General features: G+C 33.6%; 3 protein-coding genes across 3 annotated transcripts; 1 reads left to right on the forward strand and 2 right to left on the reverse strand.

The window, feature by feature from the left end:
* The first annotated feature begins 4,835 nt into the window (after window positions 1–4,835).
* Window positions 4,836–5,634, forward strand: LOC116126655 (uncharacterized protein Mb0911c). Its single transcript, XM_031412327.1, has 3 exons — window positions 4,836–4,960; window positions 5,034–5,196; window positions 5,332–5,634. The coding sequence occupies exons 1-3, from the start codon at window positions 4,836–4,838 to the stop codon at window positions 5,467–5,469; spliced, it is 426 nt and encodes a 141-aa protein (XP_031268187.1). The 3' UTR covers window positions 5,470–5,634.
* Window positions 5,635–5,822: 188 nt separating this feature from the next.
* Window positions 5,823–10,124, reverse strand: LOC116126676 (ubiquitin-conjugating enzyme E2 7). Its single transcript, XM_031412354.1, has 6 exons — window positions 9,964–10,124; window positions 9,765–9,867; window positions 8,829–8,926; window positions 8,634–8,734; window positions 7,981–8,058; window positions 5,823–6,454 (listed from the first exon to the last, which is right to left on the reverse strand). The coding sequence occupies exons 1-6, from the start codon at window positions 10,007–10,009 to the stop codon at window positions 6,377–6,379; spliced, it is 504 nt and encodes a 167-aa protein (XP_031268214.1). The 5' UTR covers window positions 10,010–10,124; the 3' UTR covers window positions 5,823–6,376.
* An 11,440-nt stretch (window positions 10,125–21,564) lies between these two features.
* LOC116126683 (osmotin-like protein) lies at window positions 21,565–22,606 on the reverse strand. Its single transcript, XM_031412363.1, has one exon. The coding sequence runs from the start codon at window positions 22,565–22,567 to the stop codon at window positions 21,803–21,805; it is 765 nt and encodes a 254-aa protein (XP_031268223.1). The 5' UTR covers window positions 22,568–22,606; the 3' UTR covers window positions 21,565–21,802.
* Between the last annotated feature and the right edge of the window lie 1,430 nt (window positions 22,607–24,036).

The following is a 24,036-nucleotide window of genomic DNA, read 5'->3' on the forward strand; positions in this document are numbered from 1 at the left end:
TAAACCAAGTGATATACCACGTTCTTCTTTATTTGAACCAATTTTTCAACAAAAGCAACAATTTCATTTAATGTCAAAAAATCATTATTAGAGCGTATATCAAGAATGTAAATATCCAACCACTACAACAAAATTATTCTACGTTAATATACGAAAAGTGCTACCGTAGATAAAAGATAGCATTTTTTAGCATGTTGTTACAGCCTGTGTTTCTAAAAAATGAGACTTTGATAACATTTTTTGCATATTATTAATAATTATTTAAATTTTATTGTTGAATATATTATAACACTTGTTTGTAGTTACAGATGATTGTAGCTAACCCTTCGTAAATGCTATAAATTAGTTTTTCATAACATTCTTAAACTGTTATAACTTACTTTTTTGTAACATAAAATGTCATAGATTTGTGATCTATAACATTTTTAAGATGTTGTAGATAAGTTTTCATAACATTGTTAAAATGTTATAAAATAATTATCGGTGAAATATAATATGAAAAAATGAGAAGAAATGAGAAGAGAGAAAAGTTTAAAAAATGTTAATTAATAATTCGGTCAACATGAAGTTAAATGGGATTACAATGGTAAAATCTATAAAACATTAATGCTATTTTTAAATTTTTAAAAAGTTGAGTGGATTCAATTGAACCCACAACTCATTATGTGGCTATGTGCCTGCTCATATAGGGTAACAGTTATAGTAATGTGTAGTATAATAAATTAAACTATGTTATTACTAACTATTTGCGTATAAATTCAGTTTCTATTGAATTAAATCGTCATTTATATTCAACGTCGGACAGAATACTATAAAATATCGAGAAAAGAAATTTTAGGGTCCCTTTATTTTATTATTTCATACCCTATTCCCAAAACATATGTTTGTTTAATTGTTTGGAAAATACTATTATTTTTTTAATTATTTTTAGACCCCTTAAGTTTATTAATTTAATTAAATACTCATAGAAAAAAATGTTTAAAAATTAACAAAAACACTCCCACCCATCCATAGTTGCTAGATTCCGACAACCAGTAGAAACGACCGAAACTGGTCGATAATTCACCAATCTGGAATTTTCCAGAAACCAGCCAATTATTCACCAATCTAGCCTTTTCTAGTCAGATCCACAGTGAATCTAGTCAAAAAAGGTCATATCGACGCACGACCGGCCAGATCCGATCGGTTTACGTCGTAATGCCATTTTCTAGCCAGATTCCGACGGTGGTAGCTGGAATCTAACATTGTAGGTGGGTGGGGGTATTTTTGTCATTTTACAAAATTTTTATATATTAGGATGTTTAGTTAAATTAGCAAACATATGGGAGTTTTTTTTTGTTAAATTTAAACTTTTACTTTGTAATACTCATCATATTCAACTACACAATGGGCATGTTTGGCTTATTATTTCTGCCCATATTCCCAATCCTATTCTCCAAATAAAGTTTGGCACATTATTCCAAAAATATTACCCTATTTTTTTAATTACTTTTAGACCCCATAAGGTTATTAATTTCATTAAATACCCCCTAAAAAAAAGTTTAAAAATTAACAAAAACACCCCCGTGACCCATACTTGCCAGATTCCGACAACCACTAGAATCTGCCACAACGGTGAATTTCCGACCGAAACTGGTCGGTAATTCACCGATCTGGCCGGAAAAGGCCAGATCCAGCCGTCAGCGATAGCTAAATATAGTAGTCGTTTTGGCCTTTTCCGGCCATCGCAGCCACAGCAGGCCATAGATCTGGCCTTTTCTGGCCAAATCCGTGGTGGATCTGGCCGGAGAAGGCCATAACGACGCGTTAAAACACAGATTCGACCGGTCTGTGTCATAACGCGATTTTCTGGCCAGATTTTGACGGTGGTGGCTGGAATCTGGCACTGCAGGTGGTGGGGGTATTTTTGTCATTTTATATATTTGGGTGTTTAATTAAATTAATAAACTTATGAGCTTTTTTATAAATTTTTAAATTTTATCTCGTAATACTTTCCTATTCAATTACCCAATATTATTCTCAAAACCCTATCTAAAATAGCAAACCAAACCGACCCTTAATTACCAGAGGAAAATGGATCCAATTAAAATCAGATTTGACAGATGACAGAAACTATCGAGAAAAGAAATTTTAACCAAAAAATAAATATATAAATAAATAAATTAAGAGTTTTTTCTCTCTAATTTTTTAAGGTTTTTTTTTTATTAGAGTTAGAAGAGTGATACTTCTTTTGTTATTTATCTATCATTGTATCTTGAGAAACAGATGCTGTTAAAATCTTTGTGTACCAGATTGAAGTTGACGAATCTGTTTTAAAGAAGTTGTATGTTATACAGACATCGACATTCATCCTAAGGTTACATTCTTTACCGGTTCTCTTCCTGTCATTTTGAAGAATTTATTACACATGATCACGTTGTTGGTATTGTTAATTTTATTGTATTGTTATTTTATTAACATTTAGTTATATTATTTTTATATTCAAGATGTTCCTTATTTGTAATTACTAATGTAATAATCGATTATTTTATTAAAAAAATAGGATATAATAACATTTTACTATATTGTGAGAAACTTTAAAAAAAAAAAAAATGCCATTTTTCAACTTCGCATTTAAAATAGTGTTATTTAATATAATTTATCTAAAATAATGTATCGTTAATATCAAATAAGTAATTAGTTTCTCATGAAATAATGATAATTGATAATCTCATCGTGACCGAACAAACAGTAGTTGGTTGGTGAAATTTTGCTGTCCAGCCTTTTATAGAAGCCAAGTGTTCGAATAAACCTAAATATGAACCGTGGGTATCTGTTTAAGTGAGTCATAATATGTATCTTAAAATAGATTAATTAAAGACTATAAAAAGATAAATTTTAATTATTGGAATGTATAACAAAATATGTATAACAAAAAGTCAAAACACATTATATTCACTGTCTCATTATTTTATGTCACATTATAAAGATTAATTTGTATATATAACATTATTCGTATACAGGGATGCAGTCAGGATTCTGAATCAGTGGGTTGAAAACATCAAAGTTGATAAATTTACAATAAAATATATATTGAAGTAATAAACATAAAAAATATAATTTTAAAAGTTATATATAACAAATTATCAATTCTACAATTGTCCTCGACGATTTTTCATATTCTGAAAACGTTACATAATTGTTTCATTGATAATTCCATCGAATATCTCTCTCTCAATATATATAATAAGACAATAATTTAACAATTGATCTCTTATTCGATTCTATAGTCGATTTTTCACAATCTTTATTGCAGAAGATGCTTTTTTTAACCCTTGCAGAAGATGCTTTTTTTAACCCTTGCAGTTGTAACAGATAATATCAATACTAATTTCACAAGTAAATAAACCAAGTGATATACCACCTTCTTCTTTATTTGAACCAACTTTTCAGTAAGAGCAACAATTCCATTTAATGTTAAAAAATCATTATTAGAGTACATATCAAGAATATAAGTATCCAACGACTATAATAAAATTTTCCTACGTTAACATACGAAAAGTTCTATCGTAGATAAAAGGTAGTATTTTTGAGCATGTTGTTACGGCTTTTGTCTCTAAAATAATGAGGCTTTGGTAACACTTTTTTCATATTATTAATAATTATTTAAATTTTATTATTGAGTATATTATAGCACTTGTTTGTAATTACAAATGATTGTAGCTAATCCTTTGTAAATGCTATAAATTAGTTTTTTCATAACATTTTTAAACTGTTATAGTTTACTTTTTTGTAACGTTTTTAAAATGCCATAGATTTGTAATCTATAACATTTTTAAAATGTTGTAGATAAGTTTTTCATAACATTGTTAAAATGCTATAGAATAATTATCAATGAAAATATAATATGAGAAAATGAGAAGAGAGAAAAGTTTAAAAAGTGTTAATTAATAATTCATTTGATAGGGTCAACATGAAAGTTAAATAAGGTGAAAATGATAAAATCTATAAAATATTAATGGGTGCATTTGGTTTCATATTTCTACCCATATTCCTAATCTTATTCCCCAAATATTGTTTGGCACATTATTCGAGAAATATTACTATATTTTTTTAATTACTTTTAGACTCCTTAAGTTTATTAATTTCATAAATACCCCTAGAAAAATGTTTAAAAATTAATAAAAACACCCCCACCGACGCATACTTGCCAGATTCCAGAAACTACCGTCGATGATAGCCAAAATCTGTCACAACGGCCTACACCACAATCGAAACTGGTCGGTAATTCACCGATCTGGTCGGAAAATACCAGATCTAAATGGCCGTCGTTGACGGTCAAATCTTAGCCATCATTGACCGACAACGATGACCAATATTATTCCTAAAATTTTATTCAAAATAATAAAATAAATGGATCCAATGTTTTTTTTTTAATTTTTGAAAAGTTTAATGGGTTCAATTGAATCCACAACTCATTATATGATTACGTGCCTGCTCGTATAGGGTAACAGTTATAGTAATGTGTAGTATAATAAATTAAACTCTGTTATTACTGACTATTTGTGTATAAATTCAGTTTCTATTGAATTAAATCGTCATTTAGATTCAACATCGGACAGAATATTATCTTCAACATCGGAGTATAAAATATCGAGAAAAGAAATTTTAATTACCAGAGGAAAATGGATCCAATTAAAATCAGATTTGACAGATGACAGCCTCTCATCAGCTCACAGCATGCATGAAGTCCACGTTCATAGACCACGTGTCACGGCCATATCATTTGATAAACGGAACCCTCCTCAATAAGAGCAACTTAATTCTAACCTCACCGATCACAATTAGACGAAACAATGGCATCAAATCTCACCCCAGCATTTGCCTACACGGTTTTGTACGTGAAGGACGTTACAAGATCAGTAGCTTTCTATGCAAAAGCCTTTGGTTACTCTGTACGCCGCTTAGATGAATCGCACAGGTACAATTACAAATACAAATTATGCATTTATTTTAATGTCATTTTTGGATTAATTAATTATATAAATACGTAGATGGGGAGAACTCGAGAGTGGACAGACAACGATTGCCTTCACCCCTCTGCACCAACACGAGACCGATGACCTGACTGGTTCGGTCCAGACACCCAAGTCCGGCAGTGAGCGACAGCCGTTTGAGGTTTGCTTTGCTTATCAAGACGTTGATGCTGCATACAAGGTATTTGTTTTGGCACATAATATATGCTTCATGAAACGTGAATGGAAATTTGGATGTTGTTACTCATGTTTGAATTAATGTCTCACACGAATGTCTTGTTAATTTTAACTAGTATTGTGGTTTGATTTGAATCAGAGGGCAGTGGAGAATGGTGCAGAGGCAGTGAGCGAGCCAGAGGATAAAGAATGGGGGCAGAAAGTTGGGTATGTTCGTGATATAGACGGGATTGTTGTCAGGCTGGGTAGCTACGTCCAAGCACCGAAAAAGGGTTGAATAATTTAAAAATGAGAAATTTCAACATTTTAGCAAATAAAGAATGTAATCTCCTATGCCTCCTTAATGAAGAAAACATAGTGGCATGGCAGGTTTGTAGTAATTGAAAATAAACATTTTGTTGCTAAAGAAATTAGTTCTGATAACAAGGAACTAAAAAAAACAAGGAACCCAAAAATCTAATGAAAAGAGCAAACTTCCATGACCGTTGACCAATCCGTAAAGAGTTAAATTTCAAGTTTTTATTATACCACATCAGAATTTAGTATTTAGTGCAATATGAAGATAATTTTGATCAATCCAAGTCTTTTTGAACATATCCTTGTAGCTAGAATGTTAAATCACTGTAATCATGAAGTGAAGAAGGTTGCATTACAATCTTAAGTATTCATACAACTGAAACAGAAACTTTCAACAGCAATTTTGTGGCCATAGGCCATCGAGGATATTCAGCCGTGGTTGGGTATGTGTTTTAGAGAGGTTACAAAAGCCAAAAGACAAAAAAACAAAAAATCCGCTGGCTTGTGAAAGGGCAAACCATCCATAAGGCAGACAACAAACTTACTCGCAAAACTAAAGACAAAGAGTCCATACTTGAAGAACAAAATCCAAGGTAAATAGAAACTAAACAGATGACATCAAATGAATATGAGTCAACAAGAACGACCTTTTGCCATCAAATCTATGAACCAAAGCGCTTTTGAATACAGAAATGCTTTGGTTATTACAGTGACTTGATCATACGGAGAAAAAAGTGAAAGAGATATGGGTGTGAGAAACTTCAAATGGCACCATTACAAGGACCACCCAGCATATATTAACTCAGTTGAACCAGTTCCCCCACACAATAAATCAAGACATTCCTGGTACACATGAAGTAGGTAGAGAAAAAGTGCCTGCAGTCAGTTTATAGCATTTCTTGCGATTTTCGCACACAGCGGCTAACCTTTTTCTTGAAATCGTCTCTCCTATCTCTCCATTCCTTCTGCAAATTAAAAAGCAAATACATGTCTCAACAAACAATAAATTAAATTAATACCATAGTCAACTTTGCTACAATCACGCAGGCCAATAATGTCAAATAATCATTAGGAGGAATTGCTCAACATTCGAAGCAACCATTAAACTTGTAAAAGGATTCATCCACACTTAAAAAATTGAGATGGGATCATGATTAAAATACTCCAAGATCCAACTGGCCTCATGATGTAGGTTTGCCCACATATATCATAACACAACTCCCAGCTCAAAAAGGAGTAAGAGATTAGATAAGCAGACACAATCTATCTGAAAGAGCCATTACATCATACATTATTTTGAATGTTAATAATATAACTTCATTATAGTTGAATCTTAAGAGGGAAGAAAAGATCATGCCACAAGGATAAAGAGGCGAAACAGAAGCAGAAAGAACCAATAAATATATACTGAAAAAGCAAACTGGATTAAAATAAAGTGCATAGCAAGAGCACATAAGAAGGCATCATGAAGACGTAATGTGGAAGAAATCCCAATTGAAAAACCCATGTTATAAAGAATCATTACTATCTCTCAAAAACAACAAAAATTCTATCAACAATCAGTCAGGCTCACTGTTAATAAGCAATCTTCTAAATTATAGATCAATAAATAAACTGCTAAAAAATGCTTCATCAAACACTTTCAACACAGGAAGTTTCTTTTGAAGTGCCATGAAAAGCACTCCCCAAATACAATCATCCGCCTCTGGTGAATAAAGAACTGCATACCATCATAACACTGAATATGAATTCTTTGCAAAAGAAATTTAACACACAACAAATGCCATTTCAGAGATGGACTAGCAAATAACAAAAGTCTAAAAATTTAATTAGGAAAATAGTTATCTCAAGCAAGTTCATATATAAGGTAAACCATCAACGTCAAAACTAGAAGTTAATATCCAAGGAGGCACGACGGTTGGAAATCTGAGAAAATTAGCAAACTATGCACACCAATAAAGAAATCATCAATTGGTTTGTTTTGTTTCATACCTAAGATTATACACTATAAAATCTTCCACCAGGTGATGCCATAACTTCAGAGATACTTAAAAATACACAACATATATCGACAAAATTAACTAAAAAATTGACCGATGGAACAACAATTAAATTCAGTTAAGATCTTCATTTTCAAGAAAATCAAAAGAAAAAACAAAATGAGTATATTTAATCAAAAATTTACTCAATTTGCAGATATAAATTATGTGAAACACATCTCTCTGACCATTATAAAACTAATCCTCCCATTCAATTTAACTTAAATTTATTGTTTCAACATATGATCCACCAGTTATAAGTTTGGTTCACCATCGTCATGTTGGCCACTTAAAACTTTGTATGTCCACAAATCACGAAATTTCTAATGATTCATGCATGAATAAATAATAGAATTCAGACAGCTGCTGAAAGAAGTAAAAAGGTAATCATGCTGAGGGAACCAAAAAAAAAACTGAATATTTTAATGTCAGGAAAACCATAGATAACTTACAGCAGCTTCAACATTTGCAGGAGATTCGTCATTAGGACTGGAAAGCATTGATATGATACTCAAAACAATACTTTCAACCTATCACAAACAACCATTCGAACATTAGTGAATTCATGATCATCGTCCGAAATTGATGTATAATAGCAGGAAAAACACAAAAAATTAACAATTTATTAGAAACTATTAAAGCTTATGCAAGCAAAAAAACCATTACGACCGGACCATAAGCATATAGATCCAATCTTAACAAACTGCTCCCTTTTTCTGGAAATTAGAGTTAGCATGACCATAAGCTATGTGCTCTGTAATTTGGTTTCCCTTTCAAAGTAAAAACAACAGCATAGACTATACCTTTATATTTTCACATAATGCATTACATTATGTATTCACTATTTCCCCAAACCTTCAACAGTTTCACCTCCTCACTTTCCCATAACAAAATCTTTTAAAAAAATTTCCAACCTTTTTTTTTACTGCATACAATTTTAATCTGTTAGTTTAGTCATTTTTTTATCTCCAGCAGTAAGCCTATTCCAGAAAATCTGAAATTTTAAGCTACATGCCACATATTCATAACATTCAAATATGCACACAATAACCGTTTCCGTTATGAAGGCACACATGGATAACGAGTTAACATATAAAAGACATACAGTATGGACGGGCATCCAACGCTCACTTGCAAGCTCATAGCCATTAGGGTCATCGCCCGGAGGATGAAGAATTGATATGCACACACGCCCATCAGGATATACTGGAGTTCAAGGAAAAAAAAAAAAAACAATTCATGCAATGATCCAAATACAAGTAAAAGATTGACTATACCCTTGTTATAAACAATAACTGACCATTAGGATGCCAAATCTCTGTGGTAAACTTCACTGTAGGAGGGCTATTAGGATAATTTGATGGAAAGCTCATAATGGCATTGAAAAATCCCCCCTCACTGCGTTTACAATAAAGACCAAACATCTGAAAATTCAGTCCTTGAAACAACTATCTTAGACAATGCTGTCATAAATGTCACAACCACACATCCAGAGAAGCAAATTCATAGAAAGCTCAAATTAAAAAATCAAGACAAGAAAAAAATCTAAGTTACAACTTTTTCAACAAAAATATATATCTAGAACCAACAAACATTAAATATTTTGGTAGTCAGTAATAGCCTGAAGTCACAGCAATTCACGCACATCCAGTATAGTCTCTCCACATGACAAAACTACTGATTTTCACATCCTCCAAACAAGGTTTCAAATGAACCAATTCAGACTGAATTTCACTTCAGATAATAGAACTTAAAACTGTTAACATTCTCCTTTATTTTTCAACGTCAAGATACAAGGACATGAAACACCTTACAACCAATAATTTGATAGTTCCAAGTATCAAAAATAAGCCAAACCATATCTCAAGTATCACCCATCTATAAAACCCTGAAACAGCAAAAGCAAATTAAAAAGTTACACTTCCCTAAACAGCAGCTAAATTAGTCAAGATTTGACTACCAAATAAACTACTAATACTTGACACCAAATCATTTGACAAACCGCCAATAAGAATAACCTTAAAACAGTACCAAGAACCAGCTATATCCAAAATTAACATCTAAAAAAAATGAAAGATCCGTTAGCCACTAAACCAAGTAAAAAAAAAAAGAACCCAATCTCAGCAGTTGAACCAACAATCTCATCAAACACAATCATCCAAATTCATACAAAACCCACATCAAAAAACCCTTGAAACAAAATCTTGGAGCAAATTAAAGAGCTAAAAGCACATACTAAAGAGTATCTGGCGGTCCAATAATTGTAACACTCCATTCAAATATATTAGTCTCATCTACCAAGCCAGCCGAGAACCCAGCAACGGGGTTCTTACAAAGATCTGCACACACGGTAACCGATCAATCAAAATCAAGGAAAAAGAAAACATATATAAAATCTTGATCAAAATGAATCGGTTTCTTTGACTGATGGATACCTTTAAGTTGTTTTTGGAGGAGGAGGCTTGCTTGAGATGCTGCCATGGATTTTATTTTAGAGAGGAGAGAGCTGAAATGGCTCTGAAAATTGGTGAGAGAAGGAAAGAGAGGTTACAATAGCGGACAGTTGTTGGCATTTATAGATAGAGCTTTAGGAGAGAAGGTTCTGATTTCTGAAAACGGACTCACGTGGGAGTTCTAATCGTCTGCGATTACTTTTTTTAGAGTAGTGATTATGACCAATAGTATGAAGGCACGTATGTATATTTTTGGATGGGGCGGTTGGCCAATAGTGAAAGAAAGATTCATTGGTACTTCAATGGGGACAGTGGGTTTTTACCGTTTTGATTTCAGCTTCAGTTTTGTCGGGTCCACTGTCAAAGAAAAGGAAAAGTTGAATTAACTGTTGTAAGGTGGCCTATGCCTTATACGACCAAATGATAATGTCATATGTGCTCTTTAATAATTAATTATGGAACTTCTCTTTGATCAACCACCACTGGTGGCTTGAATTTAGGGGTATAAACGAGTCAAGTTAAGTTGAGTTTTGGGTTNAATGGGGACAGTGGGTTTTTACCGTTTTGATTTCAGCTTCAGTTTTGTCGGGTCCACTGTCAAAGAAAAGGAAAAGTTGAATTAACTGTTGTAAGGTGCCTGATGCCTTATACGACCCAATGATAATGTCATATGTGCTGTTTAATAATTAAAGATGGAACTTCTCTTTGATCAACCACCACTGGTGGCTTGAATTTAGGGTATAAACGAGCCAAGTTAAGTTGAGTTTTGGGCTAATTAAGCTCGGTTCATTTATTACAGTTTTGAACTTGAGATTGAAAATTCGAGTTCGAGCTTGAACTCGAGCTCACAAAAAAAAACTCTCCAGTTCTACATTTTTTTGCTTTTCCAATTGAGCATTTCAAGCTCCAGGCTAAGTCGAGCTGAAATTTGGCAGGCTCAAACTCAGCTCGACATTGTAGCCAAACTGAGCTAAGCCGAGCTTGAGCTTTTACCTACTCGGCTCGGCTAATACCCTTAAGCATGATGGTAAAATAGTAAAGGGGTCTAACATGAGTTATTGAGTTCGAGTCCTTTCGGACACTAATAGGAGTGACCACTGAGGGGATTTACACAATCGTTCACTTCGAAGTCCCGGAGATTAATTGAGGTACGTGCAAGTTGACTCAAACACCTTCAATCACCAAATATATATATATATATCCTTGTCCAACCACTCGGCCGCCCAAGGGCGGTTTTGAATCCTTGTCCAACCACTCGGCTGCCCAGGGGTGGTTTTGAATATATTCAGTTGAAACTTCCTAAGCTTAAACTGTGCATATTTCCTCCAAATTCCATTATTATTCAAAACTCAAATCAATTCATAATTCACATTCAAATATGATAAACCATTGCAATTATCGATCAACTTTTTGAAATTTTTTTAACTCACGGATTAGTGGTCATTTTTCTCGTTTAGTAACTATTTGGAGGAGTTAGTAATGATTTAAGGTTAACAATTTATGCGTAAACCATGTTTAAAATTACTTGGGTCTTGTTTTAAATGAAATTTGAGGCAAAATTATGTGGATTTGGTGCGAAATTGTTAGGCTTTTGGTGTGTCATATGTCCACAAGTTTCGCACGAAGACAAAGGATGTCGCAACTAGCGCCCAACTGAGTCAACTGACGGTGTCGGGTGAAATAATAGTAGATATTTTATACAATATTTTGTGACTATTGTCAACATCTTTCTTTCGTACATCAATAATGCTTGAGTTACCGATTAAACTATCGATTTGACATATTGATTGAGTTAAATTTTGAAATTTAGATAATTGAGACAGGTGGGTCAGTATGTGAAAATCAGTAGCTTAATCGGTAAATGTAGTATTATTGTTCGTACATTATTTAGGCAATGCATAATAAAGCACAAATGGTCGCTCTTTCTTTTTTTACCTGAAATGCACTACCCAAATGTAAATCTCCGCATAACATATATATAGATATTATCTCGTATTTCCTATTTAATATAATTTCTAATCAATTTATGGTTTGAGATGCACAGAACACATCTACTAAATACTTACAAATTAAACTTTATTTGTAAATTTTGATGCATAAAACGAATTGTCTCATTATTATACTATTTCGTTTACTTTTACCAAGTGTATGAGTCAAAAATCATAATAGGCTTCACCAGGTTCGAACACAAAACATCTATACAGTATGGCTCAAGACCATGATCCAATTCCGGTTGAGTCTAAGTTAAGATCCATAGTACAAGTTAGGCCATTACACCAACCAAACTACTCACAAGTTAAATCATCAAATTACTAAAGCCTAGCCCCAAATTGGGCCTCGTCATTAGCCCACTTAGGCTCAAACCCATCGGCCCATGGCCGTTCCAATGAACCCAGGGTTTTATCCATATCCTAATTCATCGACACCCTATTTTATCTACATCATAATACTTCTAAGATCCTAAATCTTACATGAATTAGGATTCTTACTCCTACAAATGCAAGTGAACCAGAATTTTCTTTTTTATTGAAACTCTACTATAATAAACTCAGAGTTCTACTAGGATTCAAGCTCCTAGGCTCACTATATAAACAGAGGTCTGACCTCTCATTATTCACTCAATCTCAATGCCACCTATTTCTCTTAACGTTCTTGCTCCCAAGAACTATCGTAGTCTTCAACAAGACTCTAGTAACCTTTCCTCCCCTTAACCCTTACTAAATTGCCTTTCCCAACCTCACTGCTGACTTAAGCGTCGGTTTGCCTATGGTAGACTCCACATCGATGTTCCCTGTGAGCTTCACGCTTAATTCCACTTAATTATTTGTGTGTGTAGGTCATCAGTAGCCTTAATCTCATAGGATTCGTCCATTATGTAACTGTAGATTTTACCATCTACACCAAGTTTAATAAGTTAATTAACTACTTAATATATACAAGTAATCATTGATTTAAACTAATAGTAAAAAAACACTTTTTATACTTTTAGTGTTAATAACTTAAAATTATTCAATTTTTTTTTTATCTTTTCTGTATTTTTCTAATAACTAAACCAAATTTTAAGTTAGAAGTAAAAAACATCCACTAGCTTGTGAAAGGACAATAACAATGAACTGACGAAAGTCTATTTACTATAAACGGGCGTTCACCTAGGATTGACGCCCGTCCATCATTTAAAATAAAAAAAATTTAAAACAAAAATCATAGACGCCCGTCTATATATTATGGATGGGCTTCCCAATTAGATGGACGTCTATCCATTATTTAAATTAAAAAAATTTACACACAAAAATCATGGAATGGATGAACGCAACGCAATGAAAAGTCTCAACAAAATTGTAACAACAATAAAAGTATATTGGGTGGATCTTGGTTTCATCAAAGGATCAGAAGAATTCCCAAACTATATGCTTTTGATTATAACTGAACAAGATGTGAGAACATCTCCAATGGTGCTCTTTATTTTGAAGAACATCTTTCATATAAATAAAGAGTACCTTCATTAATTTTTAAATATAAAGAACATAATTTTTATTCAAATCAAATAAACTCTTTAAATTTAATGAAGATGCTCTTTATTTTTTAAAAAGAGGCTTAATGGGAGAGAGAATTAATAAATAAAATGCATAGGAACTTGTAGTTTATTAATTAAAATTAGGATAGAGAATAAAATTTGACTCTCTAAATATGGAGAGTCAAACCTACTCTCTAATTTATATTTTAAAGATAAAGAGCCTATTGGACTTTTATTTTTATGAATAGACTTTTTATAATAAAGAATTTGGATCATATAAAGAGTCATTTGAAGATGCTCTGATGTGGATAAAATAAAGCTTTGCTCTCTGTACGCATGTATTGACTAGTTAATATTTCAGACCATAAAAATATAAAATAATCCTACTGCTGTTCACGATGTTCATCAAAGGAAAAGATTCAAGGCATAACATAATCAAGATTTTGGTTTTAAAAATATTTTAATTTAAACTATGAAGGCGTCCATTCTAGGTGGACGCCCATAGTAAATGGACTCCCGTCTATTGTTATTTTTCCATGAATTAGAATCCATTTAAAATGTACGGGCGTCCAATAATCACGGATGGCCGCTCATTCGCGAAATATTTATTAATATGCTACATGGTTGCATCTACTCAGTTGACACATCGTTCGGTGTAAAATTTCAATACAAATCTTTGGTGTCCGTAGCATTATTGCACAATACAATGATACACCAAACATGCTGATATAGTATAGTATTATAGAGTACTATCCTATAAAATACAATATTGTTGTATGATCTAATTTTGAGAGTATCTTTTATATAATAATGTTTTATATATATACAAAGTTAACATTTCTAAAATAATACTACTCTTATAAAATGTATATACAAAATATATTATATAAAATGATGCGTCACAATATATGTTTGAGAGGGTAATTAAAAATATACTATTCATATTTTTACTAAATACCGCAAATTCTCTTCTGTCTTGATTCAAGTTTTATTTATTTGTTTATTTGTTTCTGTTTTCCGTCTGCTCTTACTTTTCCCTAATCTTATCTCATTTCTTAATCAACTACAAATCTCGAACTGCAGCATGCCTTATATAGCCAAACAACATAGTCAACTAGGCCGCTGCATATTCTTATTAGGATTATTTTATTCTAACCTCCTTTGTTTTGTTTTGTTTGTGCAAGCTCGCTCCCATTCCATCTCCCCAGGTTAATCTATGGCGGACGTGAAGATAATATTACCTAAAAGCAAAATAAGAAACAAGACTATGAGATCTTCGTTTGGTTTTTCGGAGTTTTTAATAAAGAGATTGAGTGTTTGGTTGGAGAGAAAATTAGAAAACATTGACAAGTGCCAGAAAGAAAACACAAACATGAAACTATTTATGATTAGATCGAGAAACAGATGTGTTTTGAATTATTTTAGAGGTTAATAATTAAATTTGTTTGTTGTACGAGAATAATGATCAAGTGATTGAAAAAATCTACGGAGAGTCATCATTTATCACGGACCTTCAAATATTATTTTACTCTAATTGCACGGTTATCATTCTTTCACAGTACTTCCAAATCAAGCCAAAACAAAAACAAGAACTGAAGTAAATCTTGTTCCAGATTCTTGTTTAAGCAGGGAGGGATTCATGGAGAGAAGTGGTGTCCTGTCTGAGTGGACGTGAAGACCACGCAATCTTTATCTGAAAACCACACCATTAGAACAAATCTTTATCTGGAATAAACAATTTATGCCCCCATTGATATTTGAAGCAAAAGCTGATCGATTTCTAATATCGGGGACTGTTAACTGTTTAAGTGCTGTATTTGCAAACAATAAAGAACGGCCACCAAAATGCTATTGGGCCTTTGGTCCACAAAGAATCCAAGGGGGTACGAGCTTTAATGACCTTAATGAACATGCGAATAAAGCAAGGTAGGATTAAAGAATATTATTTTAATTTAATCGCAAAAAGGAATACTATTTGATAGTTTTCCTGACATAAAGACCATTCAGAGGGAAAAAAACACTACTTTATTGTTAAACTCAATGAAGCATATCGAATTAAATACTTTTTGGATCTCTTGAAAGCAAAAGTTTTATCCACTTCATGAATGTTGTATTAAATATGAAAGCCATAAATATAATAACAATAAATATTGGTTCCACGATATAATCCCATAAACTTTATTTCATAACTATAACGTGGTAATTCATAATTGAACAAGCAAGATCCGTTGTGAGCTATCACGTTTAAATTGTGAGAGAAAATTTATAAGATTAGATTATAAAAATAGTATTACCCATATAGTGAAACCCTGTGATATGTAAAATTAAAAAATATAATAATAATCTAAGAGCTTATATAGAATTCAAATTTACTATATAGAATTGTACATTGGGATTATTATTTTTGTTAATTTCATAAACTACTAAATTATATTTATATACAGTCACGTTCATGCAATTTAATTATATTGTCTATATATTTGTTTTAAAATTAAAGGTGCATCTCCTCTGAGGTTTGTGTTTCTCTAAGTGCCACCACATGAGCTTAAAATAGCAACCTTGACCTCTCCTTAGATTTTAAAAATTCTCTCAAACCTCCCCTCTGCACCGTTTGTTAACAGTATTTGTTAGGTCTATTATATTTTCCTTAAGATTAAAGTACATAAAACCCCTATAAATATATAAATATTAAAAAAAAAAAAAACACTCAAGTATATATTTTTTCTGTATTTTTAAAAACATTAAAAAATATTTATATTTTATTTTAGTGAAATTAGGGATAAATAAGGTATTTAATTGGTTTGGGAGCTGAGAGCAACTTGGTTTTATTGGCAAGGGATCGAGAACAATTTTCAATATCTAGGACCATTTCCAACCACAAACACTAAATTGATACAAGTTTCACACCAAATTGGTGTGATTTTTTGTGTATTTCATTATTGCATCTCCAATCCATTGCATCAGATATTACAAAAAAAAAGAATATTCTATTTTTTTTCCATTAATAATCAATAATTAATCTATTTCACTAATATTTTTGTATATATTAATTAAATATTTTTATTAAATAATAATTACTTTGAAAATTATACTAATTTAATAAAATTAAGCATTTATTTAATCAAATAAATATTACATTTAATNTGTGCTGAAACTGAACGAAGTGGTTGTGCCAAATCCGAAAGATTGGTCTCATAGTTAAGAAAATTTGTTATCTTTATTGACTTTTTAGGTTTCAAATCATTTTGAAACTATCTACTATATTTATGACTTATCTTTGAACATTAGAAACTCTGAAATTAATGGAAGTAGGCATAAACTAACCTCAAATTATTAAAGAAAAAAAAAAAATTGGTTGTGACCCTGGCACCAATTATTTGAACAGTGACGTGACGTGACAACTGGCTGTGATGAATGACATGGGATAAGTGAACCTTAAACATCTCCAACTATAAACACCAAATTGGCATAATTTTTAGTATATTTTACTATTGCATCTCCAACCCATTGCACCAAATATTAAATCAAAAAGAATATTTCTTAAAATATTCTATTTCTTTTTCAACAATTAATTTATTTTACTCGTTATTTTTGTATATATTAATTAAATATTAAGAATGATATTTTTATTAAATAATAATAACTTTGAAAATTATGTTAATTTAATAAAAAGTAAGCATTTATTTAATCAAATAAAAATTACATTTAATATAAAAAAAAATTACATCTAATATAAAATGCAAAAAAAAAAAAAAAAAAAAACACCACAAAAGTAAAATTTCATATTTATAGTAATTTAATTTTCCAAATTAGTATATTCTTCCCACAAATAATCAATTAATGTATTTCAAAGAGCATGGTAAGTTTATGTATCCTTGATTTGTCTATGTCGAGAAGGAAAATTTTGAAATCGGACTTTTTCATCTACAACAATTTCAACTTAAGGAGTTGACGCTTCCATCTTATTTTCAATCGATGCATCAACATTATGATCATTTTTTGATTTTTCATTATTTTTTGAATTATATAATTATTATGAATTTATTATTATAAATATAAATATAAATAATAATCAAATTAACATAAATACGAATAACAAAAATAAGAAAATAAAATACATTTTATAGTATATGAATAGTGTCACACCAAATTGATTTAAGTGAATAGTATCACGTGTTTGGCGTTGGGTTAGAACACATTTTTTACACCATTTTGGTGTTTTGGCGTTGGGCTGGAGATGTCTAAAGGGCTTTTTAATATAGATATACAGAGGGGGTTTAGGGAATTTTTTATTAAGACAAAAACAATAAACCTAACGACAAACAATAAACGGTAGACAGGGGGCGTTTGAGGGAGGTCAGCGTGATAAGCCTAAAATTAAAAAAAGTAATGATTTAGCTAATTCTGTATTTTAGAAAGATTCATTATTATTTTTAAAACTTCAAACATGCCTTTAATTTATTTTTTAAAATTCAAATCTCAAATAATGCTTAACTCCTTGTTGATGCTTGATTTTGGACACTGACGACTCGCACGTGCAAAGTGCTAAGAAAGTCTTAGAAATTACACGTGATTGATCTATGAGATTGGAATATGGTGCTGAGATTATATATGTTGCAGAAAACATAAATAATAGACTAACAAACGAGGTTTTTATAGTGGTTCGGATGCTTAAAGCAAATCCTACATCCACTGTTATTTTATATTCTCTGGCTATTTTGTATGATATTGCCCATAAGACATATAAAGATGGAGAAATATTTTGTTTACAGAGAAAAATAATGAAGTTCAAATCTATGTCTAGCTCTCATATGCCCAACCTCCATTTTTGTGAAGAGAATTGTCAATTTATACACCTTTGAGGTTAATGAGTGTTTTGCAAGTTGTCTTGACACATGGAAAACTCTCATTCATTCATCTCTTGAAATGAGATAGGGTTGGTATGAATATCTTTGAGGTGATATGGGGTTGGCAACTAGTACAAAAAAGACATTTATTGAGCTGACATCAGCATGACTTTTCAGGCATAATAGAAGCCCCCTAGTTTTTGGAGTGCGAAATCACGCTTCAAAAATTTAGGTCTTTGATCTGAATGGCTATTGCACTATAGGCTGCAATCTCGAACTGAAGAGCTCGAATTATGTCTGGCGCGATCGAGTGCTGAGAGCTAAGATTGCGATTTGAGAGCTTGGAGCGATCTGAAGCTAAGCGCGATCTGATAATTGACATGAAATGTCCAGTAGATGAGTTCCTAGAGGGAGCTAGCGTCAGAAGCCCAAACACATGGCTTGGAGGCCTTAAACGGATAAGCCAACTTAAAACAGCCATAACTTTTGATCCGAGAGGAGTTTTGGAGCCTGTAAGATATCCACGAAAAACTTGTTCCGAGCTCTACGTCGTGGGGAACTGGGGAACCTGGTTGGGCCCATTTTCAAGGCCAAAATCCACCATTTCGGCATGTCTATTTTGAGTTTTCTAGACGTTTTTTCTGACACCGGCAGCTGGTCGCAACCTGAGAACTAAGAACTGATCGCGATCTGAGTTGAGAACATGACCTAAGGCTGTTTGCAATATCAGAGCTAAGAGCTGATCACGATTTGAGAGCTAGGAGCTGATCACGATCTGATAGGAGCTTGACCTGAGAGTCTGAGGCATGCGATCTGAACGATCTAATGCACAATCTTAAGTAAACGAGTGAGCTTATGAGCTCAATCAGAGAGCATAAGGAGCTCGATCAGAGAGCAAAAAGAGGCCGATCAGAAAGCACGGAAGGAGTTCGATCAGAAAACGCGAAGCTTGATCTGAGAACACAATGAGTTCGATCAGAAAGCACGAAGCTTGATCTGAGAACTCGAGATCAACGATCTGGCCACTCGATCGGAGAGCTAAAGATTAGCGATCTGGCCACGCGATCGGAGAGCTAAAGATCAACGATTTGGCCTCTCGATCTGAAGCTAAAGATCAGCGATCTAAGCGTGCGATCCATGAGATCGGAGAGCTAAAGATCAGCGATCTGAAGCTAAAGATCAATGATCTAAAGTTGAAAATCAAGACGATCTGAGCGTGCTATCAATCGATTTGTCCACATGATCGGAGAACTCCGATGCGTGCGATCAACGATCTGACCACGCGATCTGAGAACTCTGATGCGTGCAATCTGCGATCTGATCATGCGATCAAAGAACTCTGATGCATGCGATTTGCGATCTAGCCACGCGATCTGAGAACTCTGATGCGTGTGATCTGCGATCTAGGCATGCGATCGAAGAACTCTGATACGTGCGATCTGTGATTTGGGCACGTGATCTGAGAACTCTGATGCATGCAGTCTGAAGCGGAAGATCAACGATCTGAGTGTGCGATCAGCGATCTGGCCATGCGATCTGAAGCTAAAGATCAGCGATCTTCAGCTTCAGATCAGTAATCTGAGCGTGCGATCAACGATCTGGCCATTCGATTGAAGAGCTAAAGATCAACGATCTGAAGCTGAAGATTAGCCATCTGAGCGTGCGATCAGCGATCTGAAGCTGAAGATCAAGACGATCTGAGCGTGCGATCAGCGATCTGGCCACGTGATCTGAAGCTAAAGATCAGCGATCTGAAGCTGATGATCAAGACAATCTGAGCGTGTGATCAACGATCTGGCCACGTGAGAATAGTATCTTATTAAATAATAATTACTTTGAAAATTATACTAATTTAATAAAATTAAACATTTATTTAATAAAATAAATATTACATTTAATATAGAAAAACATTACATCTAATATAAAATGCCACCAAAAAAAAAAAATAACAACACAAAAGTAAAATTTTATATTTATAGTAATTTAATTTTCCAAATTAGTATATTCTTCCCACAAATAATCAATTGATGCATTTCAAAGAGCATGATGAGTCTCTGTATCCTTGATTTGTTTATGTCGAACAAGAAAATTTTGAAATCGGATATTTTCATCTACGCCAATTTCAATTTCGAGAGTTGACACTTCCATCTGATTTTCAATCGATGCTCAACATTACGATCATTTTTTTTATTTTTCATCATTTTTTTAATTATATAATTATTATAAATATTAATATAAATAATAATCAAATTAACATAAATACAAATAACAAAAATAAGAAAATAAAATACATTTTATAATATATGAACAGTATCACACCAAATTGGTGTAAGTAAACAGTGTCACGCGTTTGGCGTTGGGTTGGAAATGCCCTAAAGAGCTTTTTTTAATATAAATATACATACGGGGTTTAGGGAGTTTTTTATTAAGACAAAAACAATAAACCTAACGACAAACAATAAACAGTAGAGAGGGGAGGTTTGAGGGAGGTGAGGGTGATAAGCCTAAAATTAAAAAAGTAATGATTTAGCTAATTCTGTATTTTAGAAAGATTCATTATTATTTTTAAAACTTCAAACATGCCTTTAATCTATTTTTTAAAAAATCAAATCTCAAATAATGCTTAACTCCTATTGTTTTTTTTATTTTTTTTTATTTTTAATAATCAAGATGTTGGAGGAATTTACACATATTTTAAGTAATCTTCAAAGTCTGAAAACTTTAAAAACCCAAATAAATCAATAAGTAGTTGAGTTTCGGATTAATCCAAAAAGCCCAAACCTCCTTGCTTGGGGTTCTAAGTTCTAACTCCTATTGTTTGAGATGACATTAGAGACTATTGGCCGATTCGGTCATTCATGGACATCGATATTGGATCATAGCACCCCTCTCTCTCGGCATTGCAAAAAAGTGTACTACAAATTATAATGTGCCCTAAATAAGGCAAACCAATCACGTGAAAAGCACTGCAAAATACGAGATAAAGAAGACGTCAAATTTCGAGAAAAAAGTATTTCAAACGTGTGCATTGCATGGTTTATCAAACACGGATTACCAATACCCTATCCTCATCCCTGCTCCGTATCAGACCTTTCCTCAGAGATTCCCGTCCTTTTGCTTAATAAAGAACTGCAACGCACAGTACCCACCGCACATATTGCTTTTTACACTTGCCACAGAGTTCATTAATTATCCAATATCAAATATTAAAGTCTAAGCAAATCACATAATATAACATATTTAACCATTAAGAGAACAAAATACATCAACGGATTACATTAATTCCCACTCAAACACACCACAACAGTACTCACTCCACAATTAATTGAAAACCAGATGCTTACATTTTTTTTTTTTTTTTATCATTTTTAATTTCATGAAGTGGGATTCTTCTATTGCTAGAACAAAAGACAAGCCTTGAGTGGGAATCAAACCCACAGCTAGCTTTTGCTCTCACTGTCTAGTGACAGAAAATGACTTTGAGCTCACGTGGCGAGGAACACTCATGCATGAGAGAGGGACTGTCATGGGCGTAAGTAAACGTGGAAGGACACGCGTGCTTGAAAAACTCAGAGAAACTCGACGCCCGACACGTCTGTGGACTGTTGTAGTGGTTCCGGCAACATAGTTCGTCCGTACCAAACGCCTCACACCCGCTCTTGCAACCCACGACCGACCCGTGACCCGGCGGTGATCGCACCTGTAATCTGTCGGGACACGTGGCAAGAAGGTTGGCACGACAACCCACAACGGGACACACACCTGTGCCTTCATGTGGGGTCACGGTCAAGGGAACGTTGAAACCGTCGACGAGGGACACGCCGTACGAGGAGAAGTCCTTCTGGCCGTGGTGTAGGCTGAACTGTGCCAGCGTGGCGGGGGTGGCCCCACCTAGGCCGTTGCATTCTAAACGGTGGCCGCAGTCACCTGTCACGCACGAGAAGTAACCGTTGGAGTGTGTGCAGCCGGTGCGGGCCCAGATCCGACCGGACCAGTGTTGGGCCGGGCCGGGAAAGGAGCGGTGCGTGAGGCTCTGGAGGGGGAAGCCGCCGCGTTCAAGAACGGGGTGGCCGGCGTTGGGCTGAATGGCTGGCCAAACAGTGAAGGGACAGTTGTTGACAAGAGTAAGAATGAGGCCGGGATGCTGCATAGCATTGGCGAGGGTGCACAGGATGAGAAGAGTGGCTGTAGTGAAAATGAGAGAGGAACTTGAAATATTAGCCATTGTTGTAGAAGAAATATGGAGTTGTGAGGAAAACTGAAGGCGCTCTGGTTGCTTCTTATAGCAAACGAAGCAGTGCTTTCGATTCTATTGAATAATGAAATGACAGGAACACCCTTTTTCGTGAAAAATGTGTCAAAACAATACTACTCCTGCTCGTATAGACTATAGAGAGTATTATTATATCAAATTTGTTTGGTTACAGTCTTACAGAGTGGTGCAGCGGTCAGAAATAAGATGAGGACACCAGTCACGCTGCAACACCTCTGACAAAGTTAAATATACTTTGTTTATGGTTTTAAAAAAAAATATCAGTTTCTTTAGAGGAAATGAGGGCCAAGGAAGAGATGAGTGGTCTTGCTTGAGGACTGAAATAGTGAAACGACTTTCCATAATGAAGAATCAAATCACGTCAAAGAAATGGTGCTAAAGCTAACCTGAAAAATATCTAAAGTTTGATGAATTGATTACTTTTTATCAACAATGAAAGACAGTTGTTTGGCCTTGGGATAGATGCATGTAACTAAACTAGTAATTGAGAGTGAATTAATTCAGTTTGGCCAAGGGATGATGCATATAGAATTAATATGTACTTAATGGCCATTAGTGAAAAGATGATTAACACACACATATAGTAAATATATAACTGCAGACTTTGGAATTCTTAACCAGGAAGGATGGTAATTAACAGGAAAAACGTACACGTCAACTTGGAAACCAATCTGTAAAGACAAAAAATAAAAATAAAAATAAAAAGAAGATAAAAGTTGTAAAGATGGAAAGAGTTGAGAGAAAAGAACAGAACAGAAGTAGGTAGTAATCGGAAAAGAAGATACACAATGGAATCACTTGTAAGAATTTTATATTACTTTAATGTAATATTTAATTATTTGTATTATGGGGTAGGTTTTCCGAGGGAGGGCCTGGCATGCTCGAAATTGTAGACCAGTAACTAGAATCATCTAAACGGTGGCGTTTATTGAAACTTCGAGGTGGAGTGAACGGTCACGACAAGCACGTTGGGTAAAGTGGGGAGGGGCAAGCATTAAGCCATTAAGTAACTACGCCATGTACGAGGTCCCTGTCGTTTTTTGCATACGTTTTTAAGAAAACTCCAGAAGCTATTAAATAAAAATTATATATTCAAACAGAAATTTCAAATTTCTGTCAATTAATTTAACTTAATATTAACGTGGGCTCTACCTAGTTTAATTGATGGGCTCTTGTATGCCAACAAGGCTTTTATATGATTTGGGCTTCTAGGTTTAGATTAGGGAATAAACACAGAGGAAATTATCTAAACCCCTGAGGTATAGCTTCTATCAGTAAACCCCCACTAGTATCAGTAATAGCTCTCAACCCCCTCCCGTTTGTGAGAGCCCTGATCCTGACACCTACAGAGCAAGTAAATTCGAGGGGATTGGTGGATTGCTCAAATCCATTGCAGGTCTTGCTGCCTAAAGGCCCTTAAC

This window comes from Pistacia vera, unplaced genomic scaffold (assembly GCF_008641045.1).
Source record: "Pistacia vera cultivar Batoury unplaced genomic scaffold, PisVer_v2 Contig182, whole genome shotgun sequence".
NCBI classification, from domain to species: domain Eukaryota; kingdom Viridiplantae; phylum Streptophyta; class Magnoliopsida; order Sapindales; family Anacardiaceae; genus Pistacia; species Pistacia vera.